The sequence below is a fragment of the Poecile atricapillus genome, chromosome 3 (genome assembly GCF_030490865.1).
Source record: "Poecile atricapillus isolate bPoeAtr1 chromosome 3, bPoeAtr1.hap1, whole genome shotgun sequence".
Lineage (NCBI taxonomy): Eukaryota > Metazoa > Chordata > Aves > Passeriformes > Paridae > Poecile > Poecile atricapillus.
Genome location: NC_081251.1, coordinates 23,646,605 through 23,672,605, shown reverse-complemented (window position 1 = coordinate 23,672,605; position 26,001 = coordinate 23,646,605). Strand labels below are relative to the sequence as shown.

Here is a 26,001-nt window from a genome sequence, read left to right as displayed (position 1 = left end):
CCAAGTTCCTGGAACTGGAGATGCAGGTTGTACTTCAGAGAAAAGTGGTTCTTGCATGTAGTTAATGTGTTAAGATATTAATGGGAGCCTTAAGGATGCTTGTACAGACTGCATAAGGGAAAATGGAGAAGATAGCTCTGGGGAAAAAAAAAAAAATCATGTACCTGAAACAAGAATGTCACACACAGAAAATATTTTGGTACTCCAAATGTGCCCTAGGAAATATCTCACTGGTAGTAACAATGAAAACAATGTGTTAGTAGACTGTATCACTAGATCCTTCAAGAAAAGGAGAATTTCTATGGCACTGAATAAGATTTTTTCAGAAATAAGCACTGCTGGTTTTATCTGCCATTTTATTATTTGAATTTCTCAGACTAGCCAAATATAAACTAGAGATGGGAAAATAATAGGAATACTATATAATTTAAAAAGGCAAAGTATTTGGGGAGGAAAAAGTATAGCACAGTAATTTAATACCTGGAAACGCTTTAAAGATATGGCACATACAGCATTAAACCAAATAACCTAATGCACACAGTAAGTTAAAAAGTGTTTTACAACTGAAAATACTGTGGTCATTTCATTTTCTTGACCAGAGATATTTTTAGAAAATGGGGCAGAGGAGAAAATAGTTTTATTTATTCTCTAGTGACAATAAGAGAATTATGTTTTGGTGAACCTGATTTATATTCCAAGTAAACCAGGCTCAGAGGAGATGTTGAAGAATTCTTCAAGTTACAAAATCCAGATCTACATTTTGTATAAAAAAAATCCCACACCTAGATAGTTCTGCAAACACTCACTGTGTCAGTTCTTAAGCTGCCTAGAAAAAAACATTACTACTCCTTTAAAGCTTTTTTTTTAAAAAAATTCTTACTGTGTTCCAAGTAATTACTGAAAATCTGTTAGTTTTTATCTGTTTGTGGAACAGGTTAACCCTAAAATTAAGATGATGTTTACAAAGCTCAGCAAATGTATCCTGCAATTTGTGTGATTAAATGAGATCTATCTAGTCTCTTTCCAACTTCCAGCCCATTATGGCTTAGTCTGAAGAGAGAGTGGGAAGCTACAGGAATTTTTCTGCTGTCTTTATACTGCCTGTATGAAGCTTTATCAGTTTAGCTATCTTCCAGGAGTCTACTAAAGTTATATAAAGGTCTTACTACTAAAATGAGAAGGCTGAGAGAATATGCAACCCTCTCTCTGTTAACTTCTCTCTCTGTTAATAATGTGGATGGGAATCTAGTATTCTTTACAGAGTTTACTATTCACAGAAGCTGTAAGGAAACATTTTCCTCTCTAGATGAGCAAATACTTCAGAATTCTTAGATAACAGCACCTTTTTTTCCAATTCAGCTGTCTCTGGAGATTTCTTGTTAAAACCAAACAGTATCTAAGTGTCATAGCTTTGCTCAAACTCCCTTTAATAACGTAGGGAAAAAGTTATATTTTTAGTTTTGTGCTAGTATTCAGGTCTCAAGCATCATGATAGAGTTTTAAAATAAAAACCACAGCTATACAGAGTTTCTTTATCTCTAGGAAACAACATATCAAATTTATATCATTGATTTTGCTCAGATATTAAAATCAGTGTTGTGGTAGTACAACTGAGAGCTTATTGTTTCCAGAAAGGGGAAAAGAGAGCCTACTGCTCTCTCAATATTAGCAACTGAAATTCTTTTAAAGGGCATTAAAGTGTTAGACTGTGTAATACCTTTTAATAAATATAAGAGACTGAAACTAGCTATGTGCATTTCAATATCTGTACTAAAGCATTGATGAGGGCCAGAGTAATTCAGTATGAAATCAAAACTATCGTATTAGAGCATTCCAGTGTGGTACAGCATAATCACTCACACAATTGCCATAAGTTGTGTACTTCAGAAGCAAAGTTTTAGTATGTTATTTGAATAAACTGTTTGTTAAAATCACAGGAAAACACACTGAGCAAACGTTTGATCTTTATCGCTCCACTTAAAAGAACTTTTTGACAGGGAGAAAACCTAAAAGTTCTCATCTTTGGAGAAAATAACTGTATCAATTTAAAAATAGTAGGATCTTTGGAAAGTCTCTAGTATCAAAATGATTGAGCAGTATCTTAAGCCCTGTCTGAACAACGGCTCTGCAGACCTGTTCACTCTCTCACTGCAGGCACTAGGAGTCATTCACCTCCTGCACTCATGGTATCAGCTTCATCGCTATGCTTGCTTTTTGGTTCAGGCCTGCACCTGATGTGCGTGATCCTGGAAGGAAAAAGCCTCTTTGTTCCATTCTGTCAGGGTGTGGGAATGGGGAGACACCCAGCTAAGTGGAAAGGACATTTCCTGGGCAATAGCCATAGCCCCCATGGCAGCTCCCCAACACGTGATGTGACATCTGTGTGCCGCAGGGCTGCTGCTCATCGTGTGACCTGATGTACAGACTTAGACAGAGGTACCTGAGAGGTTTAATTTTGATCCCTGGCACCTAAAATCATTTTAGTTTTGTCTTCCTTGACAGAACTTGATGTAGACATCATGTTATGACACTTTATATACTTGCTTTAGGTCTTTTCCCATGAACTACATTATGTTCTATGGAACAATTTTCCTCATTTTCCATTTACAAGGTGTAACTACGCATGATACTAGTTCAAACCTACAGTTTCAGAATGAAATATAAACTGGCACCTTAAGGAGAATGTGCCATTCAGTCAAGAAGCAATAGCCTAAGTTTTCCAGCGTATCAGCTGTCAACTAACAATCTCAGCTGTGCAGTCTTAACATTCAAACACAAAAAAGCTTCATATCAAGACTAAAATACACTATTACAAATAGTAATGGAAAACACACTTGCCATACTTTAGTTTGCGTTAACAGATACCCTGTCTAGTCAGACAGTTTTCTTACTCAAGAAGATTTGCCAGTGAAGACCTAATGAAAAAAATTCCATATTTTTGTTTTTCTTTTCAGAACGATATTTTACAAATAGGGTAATTCAACTATTTAAATGAAACATGAGTTTCCAGTTTCTTTGTACAACTTAAAAAAACTGATAAAGCAGGCAAAAGACAGCTTAAATGAATAAGGAAAAAATACAAAAATCTTGTGTTTTACTGCTTCTAAGGAATTGACTTGAAAATACCCTTAAGCTTCCTTGCATGAGGTCTGAACTTTGACCATATTAACTATCCCTGTATTTTCACTTATGTTAAGCTGTCATCCTGATGCCAGATTTTCTGAAAGATATAATGTTTGCCTATAAAGTAATAGTAAATTAAAAAACCCTATTGTAACTGCTACTGGAGCCTTACTGGGAATGTTTTTGGAAACTACTCTGACATGATGAAACAAAGTTCAAATAACTAGAAAGTAAGCCTCTTGACTAATAACCTAGCCCTCAGAAAGAGTATAAAATGCAACAAATATAAACAATCTGACCCCATTGAAATCTTAGCACATACAAACAAGGATTCTGACAACTACCGTTTACCAGCTAGGCAACAAAGTTTAAATATATAGTTGAAAATACCCTAGTTTTTTCCCCTGACATGTAAGTTTATTTGACTAGAATCTAGAAAAAATTTAGCCATGTCTTGAGTTCAGTTTCTTTGTTATGGTAAACTTTATTATTTTAAAAAGGCTCTGAGGACAGCATACAAAATCTTAGCTGTGCTCCAAACAAGTAGAAAAATTCCCACTGACTTCTTAGTAAAACTAAAAATACTTAGTTTCACTAATAAAATATTAATAAAACAATACTGAAAAAGTATTTGAAGTTGATAATGGAGTAGACCAGTAAATCAGACATGAGCTTTAAGGCTTAATTCATGTGGACTGCCTCTAAGTAAGGATGCTACTGGAATAGAAAAAAAAGTAATAATTTTCATCATGAGGAAATAAACATTTTCCTTTTCTTGTCTCTCTCTAGTCCATGTGGGAGTAATATCTCCCGAGAGTCTCATCCAGTCAAGTCCTTTGCACTCACCATTTTCCTCAGTGAATTTTCTTCCAACTGCACAATGTTTTGTAAACTTCAAGCAAACCAGAGAATTCATTCCCTCAGCTGGCTTTAAGATCAGCCTTCCAGTTCCCTTTTGCAGCTTACTGACATTAAAAATTCCTATTCCTATCCACATCCACTTTTAAATTCTGCTCACGCAGATTCATTTCCTTTATTTCTTTCCTTCATTTAAAGTTATGCAGCTTCCCGGCTGTCCCTTTCCTCTACAATCTTTCTCATTCAGAATTCTCTGTTCTGGATTCTTTTGTCCGTATAGCTAAATTTGTTTTTAACCTTCTATGCAAACTTCCCTGAGTATTCACAGAATCACAGAATGCTTTGGGTTGGAAAGGACCTATAAGGTTACCTAGTTTCAAGTACTCTGCTGTAGGCAGGGTCACTTTCCACTAGACCAGGTTACTCAGAGCACCATGCAGCCTGGGGTTGAACACTTCCAGAGATGGAGAGATGTCCATAACTTCTCTGGGAAACCTGTGCCAGTGCCTCACCACCCTCACTGTAAAGAATTTCTTCCTAATATCTAATCTAAATCTACCCTTCATCAGTTTATGGTCATTCCCTCTTGTCCTGTCACTACACATGGTTATGTGAAAAAGTCCCTCTCCAGCTTTCTTGTAAGCCTCCTTTAGGTACTGGAAAGCTGCTCTGTGGTCCCTGAAAACCTCTTCTCTAGACTGAAAAATCCCAACTCTCTCAATCTGTCCTCATAGAAGAGGTGCTTCAACCACAGGATCATCTTTGTGGTCTTCCTCTGGACACATTCAAATCCCTTCTAATGCTGCAGGACCCAGAGCTGGATGCAGGAGTGGTCTAGCTGGGGTCTCACCACAGCAGAGCAGAGGGGCAGAATCCCATCCCTTGCCCTGCTGGCCACGCTGCTTTGGATGCAGCCCAGGACACCATTTACTTTCTGGGCTGTGAGAACACATTGCTGGAGCATGCTAAGCCTCTCATCCACTAGCACCCCCAAGTCCTTCTTGGGAGGGCTGCTTTCAATCCCTTCACCACTCAGTCTGTGCTTATGCTTGGGATTTCCTGGAGCCATGTTCAGGATCTTGCACTTGGCCTTACAGAAATTTCTGATGTTTGCATGGGCCCACCTCTCAAATCTAATAGCACACAGATAGCTTTCTTTTCTGGCTAGGTGCATATAGTATTGATGTCATTGTACTTTCTCCACTGCTAATGTGCTTAGTGTACTCAACTTGACAGCAGTTTTACATCCAAGAGAGTTTCTGGAATGCATGTCTAAAAGTCTCCCTCTTCAGTGGTTCTTCTCAGATCTCGACAGACAGGGAACAGTATCCTTTCATAAAATACCCATCCTATAATGTATAGCTGTGGTTCTCAGATATTTTTTTTTCTGAGAGTTTCTCTTCTCTTATGGTTAATGCCAATGGCATCATTTGTTTTGAGAGGATCTGCCTTCTGGTCTTTCTAGAAGGGTACCAACTGGCCTGGTGTCAAGCTTTCAGGAGCACTGACTGGAGCTCAGCTCAAGAGGTGACTTGCCATCACCACCTGAGTAGTCAGGGGGTACCAGAGACAGAGGAAATTTTGGAAGCAATGGATGGAAAGACCTGTCTACCCTTTTCTGTTCCAAAAACCTAAATTGCCTGCTTTTAGATGGATAATTCCAGCTATTGAGACAAAAAAAAAAAAAAAAAAAAAAAAGTATTTTAAATCAGGATTACATAATTTAATTTTTTTTTTCTGCATCACACACTACATTCTGTTTCTGCAATATGCTGCCTATATGTTCTGCTCTTGCTTCCAAATATTCGTGTTTGTCCACTTCTAACACGTTAGCTTCCTGTTTTATCTTTCAAGCATAGAATTCCTCAGAAGCTTTTGCACTAAAGACTTCTTAACTGGGCTAATGGAACAGTAAAGGGAAATAAATAAGTAGTATTTGACAAGAACATATAAGATTGTTAATTTTTTTAACTAAGCAGAGGTGACCACCTGAGCTTCTTTTTTTTAAGGCAGCCTTTAGTGCGTTCTGTAGTCATATTTAAGGGTAATTTGGTTTTCAGGTCCTGCTTCCCCCACACAGTGTTTTGGAAACCTTTGGGAAGTTCTCTGACAGGTTTGGTCCAGCAAGTGAAGAATTTTCAAGCTGGGGATGAAAATGTAGCAGTTCTCCAGACATCCCACCTCCCCAGTCCATCTAGCATATTATCAATGGAAACAGTAGTGAGAAACATGCAGTGTATCTTAGAAAAAGAGCTACAGTACTGAGCAAAAATTTATTTTCCCTTCTCCAAAATCAGTGAATGGGTTTAGTAAAGAAATTCAGTTCCTCAAAACTGAAATCAGCAGCTGACATGTGCTTCTCCAAATTCTTGGGCATTCAAAATATGTTGGGCCTTCAGCGAAAAATGACTGGTTGTCACTTGGTAGCATCATTGAGGATTCTACAAGAAAAATATCTCATTAAAGCTCAACAAATTATAATTAGATGCCAGTGTGTTGCAAGGCTTAAGAACTACTGAAAATACTTTCAGTTTCCTTAACCTGTGAACTTAAAAAAGAATCTCATTTTTGTCCTGCTGAAAGATGCTCAGTAAAGACGGCTTTGAAACTGGAGACATCCAGTTTTATAGCTCACAAAAGGGACTAATTGTGTACCATAGCTTCCTAACTAGTTTGATCCTTGAACTCCAAATCATTCTTCCTTCTGGTTGGAAATGGAATGCAAGATGACTGCTTCCCTAGAAAGCAATGCTGAGAAGGAACTGTAACCTAGCTCTTTCTCATTTCCCCAGTAACATGTTCTGAAAAGTGGAATTTGCTTCATATTCATCAGAAACTTGGACTCTGATTTGCTTTACCACATCATGAGCTATTCTCTAAAATAGACGGTCCTGTTGAAAGAGGAGTTCTTAAAAAAACACTTGATATTGTAAGTTGAGATAAAAAAGATAAATGGCTGTAAATGTGACTGATACATTTGCTAAATATTTTTTAAAGTATATGAGGCTACACAGACAATGTTTTTTATGAAAAATGTCATCAGCATATCTGATAGTAAGTTAATTTCAGCTGCCTATTACTCAGTGGAATGGAAAAAATACACAAATGGAAAGGATTATTGAGATCTGGGATAGCAAGTGTTTATTCAGATGTCATCTTTGTAGGCAGAATCTCGTTCTTACAGTGGTCTGGTAAAGTCCTGATTCCCTGATGGTAGCATGCAAAATCCGATTGAAAACGTGTAGGTTTGTTTCCAAAAAGTTTGAATATTCAATTTGTTAAATTATAGCCCAATGCCATAACCTAGTATTTTAAATTCAAATATTGATTAGCAGTATTTCCTACACTGTTTATAAATATGGAATCCTCATTTTGAGTACTGATGGCTTGTTGCATATAACGAAAAATATTTACATGCATTTCAGTGAATGGCAGAAGCATCACTGGCTTCTTGTCTTCCTGGCTTCAGTGCTACTGAACTTTGGCAAAATGCCATTCATGACTCACACTATTTATTTATTTATTCTTTATTTTTAGACTAATGGGAACTTTATGAATTCCTCCCCTGATTTTTAAGAGAAATACCACTTAGCTATGATCCAGAAAAATGGTGATTCAGAATCTTAAATGATTGCCTTAATGAATAGCCTTAACTATTAACGAGTATGGGTAATCACCAAATAATTGATTTTAATTTTGAAGATAATCTTGTTAAATTTTGTTTTTTTCAAAATGATTTACTTACGTATAAAGAAACTCACACTGTTAAGAGGTTTGTCAAGTTAGCTATTTAGTTTCCATTAACAGCGTTTTTTTGAAAAGAGTATTTTTCATTTGCAATTTAATATACAACTGCCCAGAAATGCACCATAGAAAGTATGTGCATTGTATATACAAAGAACCCACGTCATCCTCCAAATGACAGAACACATGTGTAGGTAGGAAAGCAGTAGTGTAGTATTACATGTACTAAATAAGCTCAGTGTCTGGAATAGTGGGAGCTCAACTCTATGGCTGCCTTTGGGAGTGTTTCAGCTGTCAAAGTCTCTTCCCTTTTCCTATGTATTCCTTTGCCTTTTCTACATCGTCACTTGGATTGCAACATTCATAGGTAGCTCAAAACATACAGGAGAAAGCAAAATCATGCTGTAATAACTTTTAGAACTAGGTATGAAATACTTCCATTCAAGAGCACAGATTGAAAGTAATTTTTAATAAATATTTTCATAGAAAATGAAGACATTTCTTACATTTTGTTTCATGTTATATTAACCAAAATTTAGTTTATGTTTAAGTAGAATTTTGCCATTAAATGAGGGAGGGGAATATTTTTTCTTCTGCTAGCAAGTGTAAATTATAAAAGTGTAAGAAGCATTAAAAGTGTTTCCTCTAAATGTAATGCAATCAGACAAGAGAATAAGCTGGTAAGCTTTCATTTAGTGAACAAGTGTCCCTACCAGAACCATCTGTATATAATTTATTTTAATGTCTGTGTCTACTATTTTAAGAGTTGGCATTTAAACCTTTTGTATTTTATTACACAATTTTAGCTTGAATATTTTCCAGTAAATCACAGCTCACTTCCAGATAGTATTCATTTATGATGTTACTTTCACCTTTTGTTTGCTGTCAGAAAAATGAGATAAGAGAAAAATCTTAGCTGGAGGTCTGGACAGGCAGACATGTTTGATGGGGCATGTAAGAATCTAATAGCGTAGAGACATCTCAAGCATTCCCATATACATTCCCAAAAGATTTTTTTCCCCTCCCTTGAGAAACAACTCATAGTCCATTGAGACTTGCTGCTCTAGGGGGGAAAAAAACCAACAAAAAAGGCAATTTTAAATGTCTTTTTCAGACATGCTTGCATTTTATTTCTGCAGTGTACTAATCTTTTTCCAAAAGTTGTAAGCTCCTAAAATTGATAACTTACTTCCAGAAAACATGGAGAAATTAATTATTTTATTAAAAGCTGATTTAAACTAGCTTAAGGTCTGATTGATGGGGATTGATGCAATGCCATTAAAAATGTGTTCCCTTAGGTCTGTCAAGATAAATGACTCTTGGAAAGGGTAGTATTCTATTTCCATTCTGACTTTAAGCAGTAACAACATGGACAGACTGAAAATAAGTATGAAAAGCTATTTTAAAGAGAACCAAATTTTCTGCAAAATTGCAATTTTGACAATATTTTGCTTTCATAACATCAGTGCATGCTGATTCCAATATGATGTGGAAATACAAGCAAACATGGAGTACCTGTCAATATGGTTACATACATGCACATTAAGGAGCATGTGTAGCATATATATATCGGTGAAATATTACATGTTTCCTACATGAACTGATATAATGAAATTGAGGCAGTGTTTTCCTCTTTTTTAAAGAGTATACTATATTTCACTGTTATCCATATCCAGTAGGATCCAAGGTGGCTCATACCAAGAAAACCCTCCTAATATTCAGACTTCAATTACACTACAAATAAACAATTTAATTATTTAGCATTTTAATTGAAAATTACGTCTGTTAAAATAGTCTTTGAAAAAAACTGTATTTTTGTCTTTATATTAAAAAATGTATCCGTGAATGAGAAATTTAAGGATTTTGTGGCATATAAGGATAACCTTTTACAATCAGAAAACTGCATATTGACACAGCATTAAAAAAAAAAAAAAAAAAGAAAAAGAAAAAATCCAAATCATGGGCTAAATTCTACTTCAGATGACTCATGAAGAAATCAGATGTGGCCACAATCCAAAGAACACTGCCACTTTGCAAAAAGGGCAGGGCAGCTAAGACAAAGCGTTACTAGGTTAAAGATACCTCAAGACATACGGAGTACAAGAAGCAGGAAGGTCTCATCTATATTCTGAAAAAGTATTCCCAAAGGAACTGAGACTCAGCAGATTTCTTATTTTGCCCTGTTACTTAAACTAAGCAAATCTGATTATGGATGCTTAAGTACATTTTCCATCTTGCTCGCTTTTCTGTGTATAATGAACATCTTGGTGAATGAAACACCAGGATGATGACTACAGGTACTGGAAGATTAAACTCAAGTAGTTTAAATTTGCGAAGATAAGTTTTGAATAAAGCACATGACATTTTTATTAAGGATGTGAGAATCATAACTCAAAGCTTTTGACAGCTTAATATATGCCACATGTCATTCTCCCGTGGAAGGGAGCACCCAAAATTCCTCAATGCCTTTGGTCAAAGAGGAGTGGCTAAGCCAAAAGTGTCCAAAAGAAAAACAGAGTGTTTTATTAATGGGCGACACATTTGGCACACAAATATGTTTGCCCTTATAAGGAGAAATGAGATAGAAGAGAAAAGGGGATCACCAGTTCTGGGTCCAGCCCTGATCCAACCAACAGGGTGTCCAAGGTCCTGGTGGTGCCACCTGAGCTTTGTAGGGGTACCATTTTATAGGTAAATTTCCCTCTCCTGTGATTAGGTTTCTCACTTCATGTAAATAAGTGAGCAGGCGCAGTCCATTCTTCTGGACCTTTCTGGAAATGAGTTGAGGGTCTTTGAGGGTCTTTTGATAGTCTTGATGCCCCTCTACTGGACTGACCTTCAGTTGACAGTTCATGCCTGATTCTTGACCCCACTTCTGCCCATCTGCTGTCCTTTATGTCACCATAGACCAGAACAGGGAAGTGGGTTCCAGAAAGGTGCTGCCCTACTATCTGACAGGCCCTCTTCCTAGCCACATCCTGTTCTTACTTGCCCACTTGAATAGCCATCAGCATTTGAGACATAACAACTCCTTACTGCCTAGGATATTCTACAATCATACATATTCTACAATATGCCAAACTCTGTAACTTCAATGCATATTTAAAAGGTGCCTAGCTGTAAATGCTAGGTTTTCTACTGGATCTATCCCACTTTTGTAAAACCAAAACAAAAGTTAGAGGAAAATCACTACATATATGTCACTAGCCCTGCAGTTTTCTCTGTATCTATATTAGATGACTAAGCATGCAATATGCAATGTAACACCACCTGTTCACACAGGACACAGCACCATATAGAAACTCATAATTAACATTACCTCTTGCTGAAAATGAATGTTAGAGTTGACAGAATCAGACTATAAACATTAAGAAAATCACCAAACTTTATCTGGAAAGCCTGCTCCAATAACTGACAAATTCTACAAAATAGAACAAGCATCCAGTTCTATTTGTACTATTTATATGGAGTAGCATTTGGCAAAGGAGGGATATATGTATTCTTGGAGCATAAATGCTGCCAGGAACATGACTGTTTAATTAGTATAGATTAAACATTTGGCAGCAAAGAAAAAATGCAAGACTTCATTCATAACTTAAAATGGAAAAAAATGGTAAGTCAAAAGTCTATAAAATGCACAAATAAGTTGCTGATTCTTTGAAAAATTCTATAATATGGACAAAACTGTACAACCAGAAAGGCTTTTCATTTGACTGAGTATTGATAACCTTCATAATGGATTAATACTATCTCTACCAATGGTTAGAAAACGTACTTCTTTTAGTGCATACTCTACATGTTGTCTTTCTTGCCAGTTTAAAGCTTGTTTAAAAAAAAGCCTTGGCTATAAAAGCAATGTGTTGGAATGTGCTCCAATATTATTGACCTGTCCTTGTTTTTTTGGCAACTTAGCTGAAGTATTTTCGCCAAATTTTATGATTTTATATGATTTGAAGTAATAAAGCATGATGCAGCCCAAAAAGTGATGACCTTAGAGAATTTTTACTCTTCAAAAATGCATCACTATAACTCTATAACAAATCTTAACTATGAAACTATTTTGATTTTCCCAGCTGTTTTTGCAATTTAAGCATATTTTGAGACATGTTTTTTCCCATCTGTGCTTTCATTTTTATATTTACTTTGCTCAAGGATACATGCCAGCCAAATTCTCACACAAGCGATAGAATGTTTAATAAAAAATCCCAGGAAGAGTCACTTAGATACTGCCAACTAACTATTCCTTCTTTCAAATAGTCCCTCTCCCTTGTATTATCTTTAAGATAGGATTCATTGATTGACTTCCTTAAAAGCAAACTTTCTGAAAGAAGATGCATCACTAACAGTCAGCTATTATGTTTTAACATTTATTTTGTTCAAAATAATAATGTAATCATGGTTAACACAATTCTTATAATATGATTCAAATATTATTTGAATTAAAGAGATGAAACCATAGCTAGCACTATGGCAAGGGAGAAATCTGGGAAATAATCCCTGTTTCACCTTCCAGATTTGAGCAAAATAGTGAAGAAGACAGACATGCTGTTCAAACTACCTAGCCTCCTGATTGATGGGTGGGGACTGAGGCATTCATTCCTGTGTCCTTCCCTCTTTTAAACCTCTTTTTTACCCAAGCTATTCTTCCCCCTTCAGAAACTCTGAGTGTGCTACTGCTCACAAAGAAAGGAGGCTCCTTGGCAGGAGCTGATAAATAGTACTCTACAAAGAAATGTGCCACAAAGAACTGCAGTCCTGCAAAATGGCTGCTAATCCTCAGTGTTGTCAGTGTAGCTCAGCCGTGGCTGTGGGAATTGGAGCCCTTGTTAAAAAAGTTCTTCCACCACTCTCAGCAAAACCCAAGGGCCTTGCTTGCTGGGCCTTGCAGTGGGAACATGTTCTGCTGTCATTAAGGTCAGTGGGAGATGGTGGGGCATTTTGGATGAAAGTCATTCTTTTATTCCTCTTTGAAGAAAGATTAAAGTAAGCCACTAAGAAAAAGTTAGGATGTTGTAGTGGTAAAAAGTGCTACTTTCTGCAGTTTTGCATTGTATGATTAAGAGAGAGGGGGGAAATAAGCAGAGAGGGATCAGTGCATATATTGGTTCAGGTCAGAAAAAGAGATTTTATGATGTGTACATGCAGAGAATAATACAGAAGTGCAAGAGGATTAGTGAATATGAAGGAAAAAAGGAGAAGTGTTTTATGTAATCATGCTTTGTAGGATTTTTAGGGAAAAAAAACACAAGAAGCTCCAAAGCCACTTAATAGGTCATTGTAATTTTGATGCTTCATGTTGCTCCAAATTAGAATAAATGAGTCAGATGATGAAACTGGCTTTAAATCTTAAATCCCTTTTGGTGTTCACATTTCATGCTTTCAAGTAAGCACAGATACCATATTCCCTAAATTACATATTTAATATTTTTTAAGTTGAAAAACAGATGTGAAGACGAACTTAAAACTAGAGTCAAGAGAATACTTAAGTGATTTAGAAATCGCCACATAAATGAGAAATGATTTCAAAGAGATCAGATACTTGGACATATGCTAACACTTACAGACATTCAAATAAGAGAAATTATGAAAATGCAGATATGTGTGTCCAAACAAATCTGCTTTCCAAGGTTACAAGTACAGTGGCAAGGGGTATAGAAATCTGGCAACCAGAACCACCAGATGCCTTAAAGCGTAATCACGGGTTTTGCATACAGTATTCAGAGCAACCTTACATCTGTGTGTTTGAACTGGGAAATTGCCTAAGCTTACCATAAAATGTTTACCTTACCTTTAAGCCCAGAATTAACTAATTTTCTAGTAGTGTGTTTCAGAATAACTCAGTGATAACAATTTCAAAGAAGTCATGCAGTTCTGTAATCCTGTATGTAGAAATTACTTTGCTCAGATTCTCATTCTGCTCTCTCTTTGGTGAACAAAGAACCTTGAAGAATGAGGTTAAATGTCCACAATTATTTAATGAAAAAATCAAAGCTCATAAACAATCTTTCTTTGCTGATCAATTTATTACAGTCTTCCTTTATATTTTTGGCCTTTTTTCCTAAATTAAAGATGATGCAATATTTTCAATGCATTGAGTCTGTCAGATGAAGCCATCTCCTTGATCTTGATAAAGGTATTTCCATACTTAACTGTGATACTGAGACAAATAAAATGCATTCTGGAGATCTCACTTCATAGTCTTTTAACAGAGCTTCATTTGAGCTAAGTTTTTTTCAACATTATCTATAATGATGTCCCATCTTTCAGATTCAGTTGCTAAAGTTAAGTTGGACTCAAATAATTTAATTTCCAGATGTCTGTTAGTTGTTCTCTGTCTTCATCTTACTTTAGTGAAAAATTACTTATTTTTATCTATATAAGTCTTCAGAATTTTGCAGTCTTTCAGAATTTAGTCCTTTGACTATGGTGCACAAGTACTAATTTGCATTGCTTTTTAAAATAAATTATCACTATACTCTGACATCTCATAGTCTAATGATCAAGGACCAAAGATATCGTACTATTACAACTCAGAAGGCACTTATCGTTGTGCAACTTAAAAGAAAAAGCTAAAGAGGACACCAAATAATTAAAAAAATTCCAACATGTATGGTCAAATTAGATTTCTGTCTGGGTGGAGAAGCTTTTGAATATGAGGAAGAGATTGGAGCAAAAGGTAACACTTAAGAATCAACCGTGTGAATAGTGAACAACTCTAATTACCATAGTATGATGGCAATTGAAGATACCCATGTTAAATTATACAAAAACTCAGTTGATTGTATGCTTACTTGTAGTATTCAAAAAGATCATTATGCAAAGAGCATGTAAAGGCTGCCTAAAGACTGGTTTTAAGTCTTTGTGGTACACTTGAGAAGTATGTTTATGGAGCAGAACAGTAGATGCCAGGTCAGAAATATCCCTGTTGTGCATTGCAGCTCACCAGCTGCATGGGGACACTGAAGTGAACAAACACATACTGCTTTGACAGTTTGGTCACATTGGGCATCAAAAAATAATGGTCACTTCAAATGTAAGAATATACTGCCGGTTTTAGAGGTCTTGATTTCTTAATATACCCAGTTTTCTTAATTTGCCAGCTTCAAAAAGCAGCTGTGAAGTAAGAAAAATTAAAAGTGAAGTAAGAAAACAAGAAAGCCCTTGTTCAAGTAATATTTAAAGGGGGAACCTTAAATATTCAAAGCTGATAGATCTGCCCATCGATCTTTAGCTGGTTGGAAGTGGAATGGTTATATCTGAACAGTGGCTTATAGAATATTAAACACAAGATGCTTTTTCCTCACTGATCTGGAAAGTAGCCACAAAATAAAGTTCAAGGTGTCTCCTTATTACAAGCCATCATTAATATTAACATAAGACTATCAAAATATTATTTTTTAAAACAATCAAGATATCAACCTGTCTTACCATTTCACTTAGATTAGGAACTGGTAATGTATTACCATTTGTGCTTAATGACACAAACTATTTTTTATTAGCTAGTATCGTCTTTGTAGGTAGAGCACAAAGCTCAAGATTTATTATGATTCTCTTAATAGAACAGTGTTGGAGTGAAGTAGAAGTTTGATTCTAGAAATTTCCTCAGTGAGTGGAAAAAAATGAAGTCTTGTGGCCTGGACTTTTATGAATTAAAACATAAGCAATGATACATCAAAGAAATACGAAATATTTGCAATTACTGACTGAGAAATAAAGAAGTGTGAAGAAAAAACAAACCTCTTTTTCATAATCCAAACAGGTAGAAAAGAAGAATTATGCAAAAGGCTACTTTAATTTTCTCCTTGCTACTTATTTTCTCCTTACTTTCCTTGAAAGCAGGGTACCCTGTTATAAAATGATTACTAAAAAAGCCTTATTATTTTAGACAGAAATTACTTCAGTCTAGTATTTTAAGCAAATTTTGTATTCTTTAATATTAAGCACTTAAAGTATTTATAGTTTTTTCTACTGCTTTGTGTCTTTATTTGAAATTCTCTCTGATAAAAATGTACACATAACAGTGTTAAATGACATCTGACCTCTTCTCTGACTTCTAGTCATGTGATGAAAAATGCTTTTAAAACAGTTAAGTGTAAATACAGGAAGATGACTAAACTCCTAAACTTTTATCTTCTAAAAAGTTCCCATTGCTGCCAAAGCTGGTGAAGCTCCTCTGATGGTTACAATGGTGGGAGCACTAGGGCAGAAAGTCTTCCAAGTGCCTGCAAGCACTTTCATCACTGTGCCTACCACCTAACTCCTGCAAATCTCTGTTCCGGCCTTTAGAAAATGAGTGGCTACACATTCCTTGTCACATTTGGTCTTCCTCTCACAAAGCTTAACGTTGAGAAACTTAACATAAATACATAACAGACAAGGACAAGGACCAAATTTGTTTAGCAAGGCTGCCAAGAGGCTTACTGTACTACCCCCTTTCCAACATTTAAAGAATGCAACTATCTTCTCTCTTTCCTTTCCCATGTAGCTTGAGAATTACATCCAAGACAGTATGAAGAAAGAAATGGTAGAGATCCAGCAAACTGCAGTACAGAACCAGACTGCAGTAATGATTGAAATAGGCACAAACTTGCTAAATCAAACAGCTGAACAGACCCGCAAATTAACAGATGTTGAAGCACAAGTAAGTAATGAATTTCAACCTCAAAATGCTTCTGCTTCCCAAATACTACAGCTACTCATTTAACACTGTTTAGTGTTACACACTTCTGTTGAACAATTAGAAGTCAATCATTATGACCCAAATTCTACCCAACTTAAGGAAACATTCATAGTTGATAATGAATAGTTCCATCTCAAGCCCAGTGTTGTCATTTGAGTGATTTTCATTACAGTATTATTTTAAGTCGAGAAAGACAATTGTTAAATTAATCTTTAAAGAGAATGTATTTAAAACTACTATACTATATCCAGGCATCAGTTGGGTCCTAGTGTGCTTTATACAACCCTCTCATTACTAATCTAAGCTAAACGAGTCTCTTCAAACTGTCTGTTCCATTTACCAGCTTAATTGCTTTTTTTAAACCAAATCTTTCCTTTTTTATTTTTTTAACTTATCAAGAGAGCTATGTCTTTTTAATTAACGTTTTCACAGATAACTAAGTGGATTAACAGTTCATTTCCAGTACAATGCACTGTGTTATGGCTAAAAAAGGGATGCCTAAACAAATCTGAGATTAATAAAAAATAAATTAGGAGACTGCTAGAAAAGTATATTCACACAGAAGTAAACTTGTCTACTGTACATTTGTCCATTTAACTTCGAACAAAGACAAATGGGTTCTATTTGAAAAGCAGTAAGTACAAAAAGACATTGTGTTAAACAGAATGCAGATACTAGTAGAAGGCCAAGTCCAATCCATGTAGAGTGGTATGCATTTGTAGTTTTGCAGACATGGTAGGAAGATGCAGATCTATGATTGCCAAAACAAATAATGGATATATCATACAGCACATAACATTTTGTATAATATAAAAAGTACGCAAAGTCTAAAATCCTTGTTAGACATTTTACTTATCTGTAGAATTCATCCAATGAAATAAATTACATTTTTTAACCTAAATCAAGACTTTGTGAACTCTTTGATAAACTGGTAATGCATAGCTCATAGGCATACTGAGTTCAACTTTAATTGTATTATTCAGGAGCCTAACATTTTGCACATGTTGAGAGAATTTATTTATTAATTCACAGTAATGTCTTTATGGAAATTACTCAATTATTTTCTGCTTAGAGGAAGAAAATCATCACTGTAACTTTCCTTCTCTGCTTGAAATTACTGGTGACTGGGTTAAGGGCTTAATTAGCAACATAAGGAAATTAACCAAACAATTGCTCTCTCAAGGACACTTACTTTTGGCAATAGTTTTCAATTAGACTTAAGTGTGAAATCATGTCCTGAATGACTGTTTAACATGAAGGACATGAGTAATCAATTCTTCCTGTCAAGGAAAGCCAGATTCTTTTGAATTAAAAAAAGCTATTCTAAAACAATGAGAAAATATTTCTAGAAAACTTGCCTCAAAGTAAAGCAATACAAACCATAGGGTATATTACATGCTTCCTAATATCTGCATTCTTCATTTAAAGATGCAACTAAATGCATTTACACCATACATAGAAAAAAGGTAATATTAAATGAAAAGAATGAATTGACTAAAGTTCACATGATAAATACTTCAAAATATAATTTGGGATTGAGTAAAATAGCTAGGAGAGAACTACCAAAGGGTTTCAGGACTGTGCCAAGATTTCATTGAGTAAGAGACTTAGTTTCAACACCAGATGGGGAAAACAATTCAACTTATTCTTTGAGCCACAAACATAATAGTTTCAGTAATGAAATAAGAATTATCATAACAGAGGGAAAGGTATAATAACAAAACTAAAGTACACAGTAACTTTCATCAGAAACATATCAAATATACTACTGAAATATTCCAAATAATATACGATAGTGTGACAACAAAATTAGTGCAACTCTGTATTCTTCTTCATTCTGATTCTATGAACATTTGTGCCTAAATTAAGTGTTGAAAAATACTTTTTTAATCATAGGTCTACATAGATTTGTATGATTTCACAACATAACAAAATTACCATTTATTTAAAAGAAATATCTTTTAAAATAAGTAATTTTTTTGTAAATTTTTTTAGGTATTAAACCAGACAAACCGACTTGAACTTCAGCTTTTGGAACACTCTCTTTCAACAAAGAAACTAGAAAGACAGATTTCAGATCAAACCAATGAGATAACTAAATTACAAGAAAAAAACAGGTAAGTTTGCACAGCCCAATAAAATGCTATTCCATGAAGTGCCCTTCTAATAGTTTTAGAAACAAATGTACTCAAGGAAGAAAATAAAGGTTTGTACACAAGCTTTCCAAACTGATTACCAAGTGTTACCCATACTTGTTACAAAGGTCACATATTACTTAAAGCCTAGGAGATTGATGCAGGTTTATTCTTGCATTCAATTTATATATTGTTCTTCACTATTTAAAATTGTCCTTTTTATGAGGAACTTAAGGCTAAAACTGAAACACTACTTCAATTGCACCCAATTTATATTTTTCTTTAGATTTATCCAGATGAATTTGATGTAACCTGATTCAAACTACTTGAATGTAAACACATCTCCAAACTTGTATTTCCATGTAGTACACAACGATCCTAATGATTAACCAGGTCATTGCTACAATTTTTATCTAATGTAGTGAGAAAAATAAACCGCTAATCATATCCAATGTTCCTTAAGAGTCAGTGTTTTGAAATTGACCAATATCCAACTATTGCTCCTATCCTTTTCTGTACTCGGCTGTGGTCCAAAGGCTTATACCTTTTTTCAGCTAGTTTCATTTCCATATCACCGTGGTCTTATTTTACTTTTGGCAATAAATGGTTTACAGAGGAATCTAAAAGCAGCAATAACAGTCAGTTTTCTCCTTCAAAGCAATGTTTTTCAATGAGAACCATATGTGCAAAGTACTTTTTCTTTGAAAGAATTAGCTTAAGAAACCCAGGAGACATGTTTTGACATTTTTGTTCACTACTCTACTACATTTATATATGTTCCCTAAAGGTTTTATCTACCAGCTTAAGAAAAACAAGCATCCTTATCAAATGGAAAGCAAAGGAAATAGTGATTTTTAAAAGGTCATGTTTTTTGGTGTTGGACTCAGCAGACTTTAGGTTACCCTTGTAACATCTACATAAAACACAAAAGCATTGTTTCTCACCTAACAAAATACAATCTGCACTGAACTAATCTGCTTGAAACATAGTTATATATAAGGTTCAGGATTTTTTTTTTTCAGTAACAGCAATGGATTTTAGGTGAATTTCTCTCTTCTGACTATGCATCTTTTAACATCAGCTTTCTCAGAGTCTATATCAGAACAATTAGCAGTGAAATAATGTTCCTAGCCAGTTCCCTAATAATACCAGCTCCAAAACTGGAGAAGGGTAATCCATCTTCAAGTAGCTATTTGCACTTTTCCCTGTCTTAATGCCATAACATTTATATTAAATATGTATTTTATTATAAGATATTTTAAATGTTCAGTTACATCTTTAAGTAAGTTTCATCTTTTAATAGGGTAAACCTATGAAAACTTAGTCACTTATCTTTCCTTTAATAATGTTGAATTATCAAACACAATTATTACACTTTTAAAACCTGCAATACAGACTGTAGTAGGTAATCTTGTTTATTAGTGCATTTATATAATAAATTAAAGCATATGTATCAAAACTAAACTGTCATTTAGTTGTCTACTGCTTGGATAGCATCAGAGAATGAATTTGGGTGTTTATGAAGAAAGAAACTTATACAACATGCTTGATTCTTTTGACATCATCTCAAAATTGTTTCTGGAGAGCCTAATTATAATCTTTTATTTAGCTTTTTAGAAAAAAGAGTTCTTGAAATGGAAGACAAACACATGCTTCAGCTGAAGTCAATAAAAGATGAAAAAGATCAGCTTCAAGTCCTAGTAACCAGACAGAATTCTATTATAGAAGAACTAGAAAAACAGTTAGTTACAGCTACAGTAAACAACTCAGTTCTGCAAAAACAGCAACATGATCTGATGGAGACGGTTGATAGCTTGCTTACTATGATATCAACACCAAACTGTAAGTTAAAACAGACATGCTTATATCATTTCAGTGCTGTTTCCTAATTTGTGTACAATGGTACCTATAGTCCCACAACTAGTTCTGATACACTTCTGCTTTTCAAAAGTTTGTATTTTTTGCCTTAAATTCGGCATCTGAATTAATTAACCTACTTTTTAGAGGGTGGGAGAAACAACCACATTCATGTGATTTCTTTTCAACATTTTGTTTATCTTCTCTGGTTTATCTTCTTTACCAATTCTTCAGTGATTCAACAAAATACAGCTATGCCAAGTATCATTCATCTCACATGGCATTCACATGTGTAGCAGTATACACTTGACCATGGTCACTCCCTTGACCATGTATCTTTGTGAGACTGCATATTGTAGGCCTGCAACTTTTCTTCCTGGCTCACAGATACTGTTTCTGCCACCTCTCATTGCTTCATGTACATGGAGTTTATCAAAGAAAGGACGAATTATAGTGGCTACCAAAGGCAAAGGAATAAGCACAGGCATGAATTAGACCCCAAAACCAGAAAGCACCAGGCCAGGGCAGCAGGTACTCCCACAAGTTCTTCACCAAGGTATCCTTGTTCATCCTAAAAATCCCTCAGCCTAGCAAACTTTATAGGCAATAATCTCACACCTAAATGCCTGACAACCCTGGAACAAATGAGCATAGCTTCCAGATTTATGCAGATTAACGTGCTCCATAAAAAACCCACACAAACTGTAAACTGAAAGTTATGGCTCCACAGGATTTAAACATTCAGTGCCTTGAGTTTCATGTCTGATATGGAACTTGGACAGATTAAGAAGCTGTTCTAAAAGACTGTAGAATCTGGCACAGTTGCCTGTAAAGTTCTCAGGGCTGAAAATACACAAGCATACAGTACCCCTAAAGAAAAGATTTAAAATTAAATACTGGGAAAAAATGTTAAAAGTTGTTATTAGAACTTAAAAGACATTATAGGTGGTCTACGATACATTACTGTAAGGTGGATGACAGAAAAAGAAAAGGGAGTTTGGAAGTCCTCACTTTCAGTATTGTCCTATATATTATTATCATAACATAGGTTGTAAGTTTTTCTAAATAAAGTAAATTCCAGGTTTTTTTGTCTTAATAACTGACGCTATTCCCTTAAATTCCAAGGCTGTACATGTTCCTGCTGATGTTATCTGCTATGCTAGTGCACAAATAAGTAAACAAGTCAAAGTCATGTTGGCTACAGCACCATTAAACCCAGAGTGGAAAAAATAATGAGTGTTTGCCAAAAAGACAAAATTAGCAGGGAAAGCTTCTAAGACAGTATGCAAACAATAGAGTGTGGAAAAGCAATTAAAACACTGAATGTGTTATTTTTCTATTTAAGGCAAAGCACTTAAACAGGTAAATAATGAATAACCAAGCTAAAAAGAACATAATAACCAACTGTAATATAAGCACGTATTTATATGGCACCTAAACCTTTGTAGTAACTGACTGTGATTGTTAGATTAAATTAAAAGGGAAAATACACAGAACCAACCCCAAAAGGGTCAAATATGAAATATCAGTCAGCAGGCGAAATGCCAGGAAATTCCAACCTCCATAGTTAATAAAGAACTGAACAAAAAGATGAGCCTTAGATTATTCTGTTGAATAAGTAGGCTTAGACATATGAAAATGTATTTTTTACACAAATGAATTCCAGAAGGTATGTCTTTAGTGAGTTGGGCTGAGCTACCAAGCTTCAGCTTGGTACATACAAAGTTGTTCCTGCTCAGCACAGGGGCAAAAAAAAAAGCTTTAAACTTTTTAAGGATAGTTCCACCAGTCTGATGCATTATAAAAGGTTTCATAATTTACTTCACAATATAAGAGTACTGGCCAGAAGTCACTATTAACATAATAATTTGCTACTTAGGTATGTATATAATAGTAGTTAATGCATGCATAGGTTGTAATGCATGTAGGAGTCCAGCCAGGACAATGAGTGGAAGCAAAAACTGTTCAACTAAATGAGATGCAATATCCTGACTTTTCTCATTCAACATACCAAGTGTTGGAACTTTTCAACCTATCCAACAACCACAGTCCTATCAGAATAATGTCTCTAAATGATACAAAGTAACAACACACATACTAAATACCTTGATCTGTCATTTCTTTCAGGACCAAATATACTTTTTTGAACTGCTTTAAGCCAATTACACCATAAATTGATTCTTAGTAACTTTCATTCATCTCCTCTTAATGCTTTCAATTTCTATTGTATTTTCAACAGCTAAGAACAACTTCATAGCCAAAGAGGAACAAATCAGCTTCAAAGACTGTGCTGAAGCTTTCAAATCTGGACTGACAACAAGTGGAATCTACACTTTAACAGTTTCAAATACAGCACAAGAGAAGAAGGTAGTATGTCTATAAAGAGCTACCTAGGCATACTGCTTGTTAAAGGTTATTTGATCTGACAAATATGATATTTTAAAGGGTAGTTAATTGATAAGTTTACTGTTTATCAATTTTTTTAATAAGTATTTCATCACTCCTAGATCTGAGTATCTCACAGGAAGAAAAAAGTCCTTCAGGTGAAGTCTTGGCTCAGTTGAAATAAATAACATTTTGTTGTTTGTTTCACTGTGCCAGAATTTCATTCCTTTTTCCACATAATTAATGTAATTAAATTAATAAGGAGCTGTAATTTCTTTATAAAATCTGTGACTCCAACAGAGTTGCTCTGCATGATCTGCAGACTCCTGTCTCCTTTAAGTTCTTAGTTCCTTCATTATGCCCAAGGCTCTTCAGGTGGCAAAAGGAGGTAAAGACAGGGGCATGGAAGATTACTCATGGATTTATAGCCATGAAAGCAATCTCGTAGTACTGGACTCATGTAGGGGTTTCAGTTCTTTGTATCATAGAATTTTAAGGACATTTGTGTAACAATTAGATTAACTATTAGACACTGTCTAACAGAGAGGACTTCTCTGAAAAATACTGCTCTGGAAAATACTACTACTAATTCATAGAAAAGGTGAGTTTGCAGGAGTTTCATTAGATCAGTTTAAAATCCTCTATGGATATTTTTTCCCCTATGTGTTTACTGAAATGAACTTCAATATCAGTTTAAATTAAAGCAGTATGCCATACCTCTGTAGAAGAGACCTTGAGCTAAAAATGGCACTCAGTGGATTATACACTGGATGCCGGACAGAGATGCTCCATCTACTGAAGTAAATAAAATGATAAAGCTTCAGACAGTATAATTTAGTAGAAATAATCAATAGAAATAATCAATAGAATCTGAAAGGGAGAAAAGTCCCAGGTGGACTTTGAGGATAAAGAACTAAAACCTGGAGCAAGAATTTGGAGGAGTGGGGGCTCACATGATGAAGGCACAGCAGGCTGAGTAGGCTAAGGGACATATGAATATTAAAAAAATGCTTAATATATTTCTTAGACAAACAATAAATAATTTTATGATGTTTTTATTTCCTAATTTCTACTGTAGATATTTCCTTCAAACACACACAAAAAAATATTTTACAGAATTCCTAAGGCTCTACTTCATTGCATCAGAAAAATTAACAGAAAATGTAAAAATGCAGTGGAAAAAGAGGTGCAATATGGAATAGGAGTTGGTAAAGCTCTGACAGAGAAAGCCTTTTTTTCCCAAGTGTAGGTCTAGAAATAAAGTTCACCAGTGACTAACCTTTGAAGTACCAGGACTTCATTTAGCCAAGCCAGACTGAAATCTTTACACTTACAAATCTCTCAGCTAAATGAAATAAGCAATTTGTTTGGGTAAGATCTAAAAAATACAATAGATAAAACCTGTAATTTTTTGTAGATGTATCTAGAGAAATTATTTGCAGTCTGCTTCACTTGGGAAAAAAAAACTGGTTTTCCTTTGGAATAATCTGGACTAAATATATTCATATCACAAGAAAATTACATAAGATGCAATAAAATGTTTTACATGAACCTGAATGGCATTTAAATAGCTTAGATATCTAAAGTCACAATTTTTAAAGCTAAAGGAGATGAAAGCTCCTGCATCTCTAAAGTAATACAATGCAGCAGTCCTTGTTAGATGACTCAGGAAGGTTTACATTCCTTGGATCTCTCACTGTGACTTGTCTCAAGCTTTTATTTTTGGTTTTAATTTTACTGTCAAATACAGTATAAAAAGCATGCATATTTTCTAAGTTCATGACATATTGCAGAATAAAAATTTGTCATAAACTTTTAACACTGCATTTTCAAAAGTACAAAACTACAAATTTCATAGACTATAAAATAATAAATGCTTTACATTTGAACATGGAGGCTTAAAATACTTAATGAAAATACCCACTTTGGTAATATACTAGGTTAAAAAAGGTAATTAAAATGTAATAATTTCACTTAGTATTAAATCAGTCATTTAATAATATTAAAGAATTAAAATCTTAGTCTGTCCATTTCAGATAGAAAAAGACAGGAAAGGTTTGACTTACCGTATGACATTGAAAATAAGAGACTAAAAAGTTTTAACCTGATGCTGATTTTTTTATACAAATATAAATGCATAAGAGGAGTTGTCAAGGGAAGTGAAGGTTAGGGACAATCAACACGTTACACCATTTTCAACTGTTTATGATGTGGCTAGCTACTCAGACCAGGAAACAGAGTGACCTTTTTTATTTGCCAAAAGTGCTGCACTGCTGTTTATGTTTTCGTCTTTTCCTCTTGTAACACCTTCTGACCTCCCAGCAGGCTTATAAACAACTTCTGTGTAATCTGTAACTGATCCCACGTTACTAATTTGTCTCCCATAATAATCCAAAACTAAGGAATTGCATATGACAACTGAGAGGAAAACAAATATTCAATTCCATTAATATTTTCAAACTTTCCTGTTCTGCACCAGAACAAAAGCTAAGTGCTTTTAGAAATGCTGAGGAAAACACCAAAGGACTGCTGACACAAGGAAAAACGGCAGAGGCAAAACTATGGAAAGTCAATAGTTTTATGCTTACAGCAACCTCATGAACCAGTTAGACTGTAGTTCTTACCTAGTCACATTTCTAGGAGATAGAGATAGCAGAATACAAAAATCATTCGACATAATGAGTCAGAAGACATTATATGTCACTGGACATTTTATGTCATATTATGTCACTAGACATAATTACTTAAAAGTGTTCAGACAACAGCTGAAAGTGATGCACAGGGTCACTGCAAAGATGTGGCCACTGCACTTGCTTTGCTATAAAAACTGCAGTGGCTCTTCATCCTGATAACTCAGCCTAAGCCTTACCATTCACAAAGTGGGTCTGAAAGCACTTATACCCAAATACCCTCTTACAGTGCTACAGCTGCTAGAACTGTAAGTACTGAAGCAGTTCACAAGATACAGCAAATGCTCCCCGATCTAATTTGTTGTAACTTGAGAGGCTAATCTCTTTATTCTTTTTGGCATTTGTTTGAAGACTCCTGCTGCCTGCCTAATCTCAGTATCTATTTTTACTAGTTTTATAAAATGTTACATATCTTTTTTTGAATATAAAACCTAGAATAGGTTGAAAGGTCAGAAAAGTTCTATTCTAGTAATGGGTGTTAGGAGAAAGACTTAGAGTTGATTGACATTAAATTTTTGGTGTGGAAAAA

At 34.9% G+C, this 26,001-nt stretch overlaps 2 protein-coding genes across 3 annotated transcripts in view; one reads left to right on the top strand and one right to left on the bottom strand.

The window, feature by feature from the left end:
• MCPH1 (microcephalin 1) overlaps positions 1-26,001 on the bottom strand; it is a 126,241-nt gene that overhangs the window by 41,483 nt on the left and 58,757 nt on the right. The gene's annotated exons all lie outside the window — the stretch shown is intronic.
• Positions 1-26,001, top strand: part of ANGPT2 (angiopoietin 2) — a 42,020-nt gene that overhangs the window by 6,425 nt on the left and 9,594 nt on the right. The window contains exons 2-5 of one of the 2 annotated variants that reach the window (XM_058835527.1): positions 16,211-16,366; positions 18,401-18,522; positions 20,150-20,382; positions 22,637-22,764. In XM_058835527.1, the coding sequence (XP_058691510.1) occupies positions 16,211-16,366; positions 18,401-18,522; positions 20,150-20,382; positions 22,637-22,764 (639 nt within the window). The remainder of the gene's footprint in view (positions 1-16,210; positions 16,367-18,400; positions 18,523-20,149; positions 20,383-22,636; positions 22,765-26,001) is intronic. The other variant, XM_058835529.1, reaches the window with a different exon arrangement.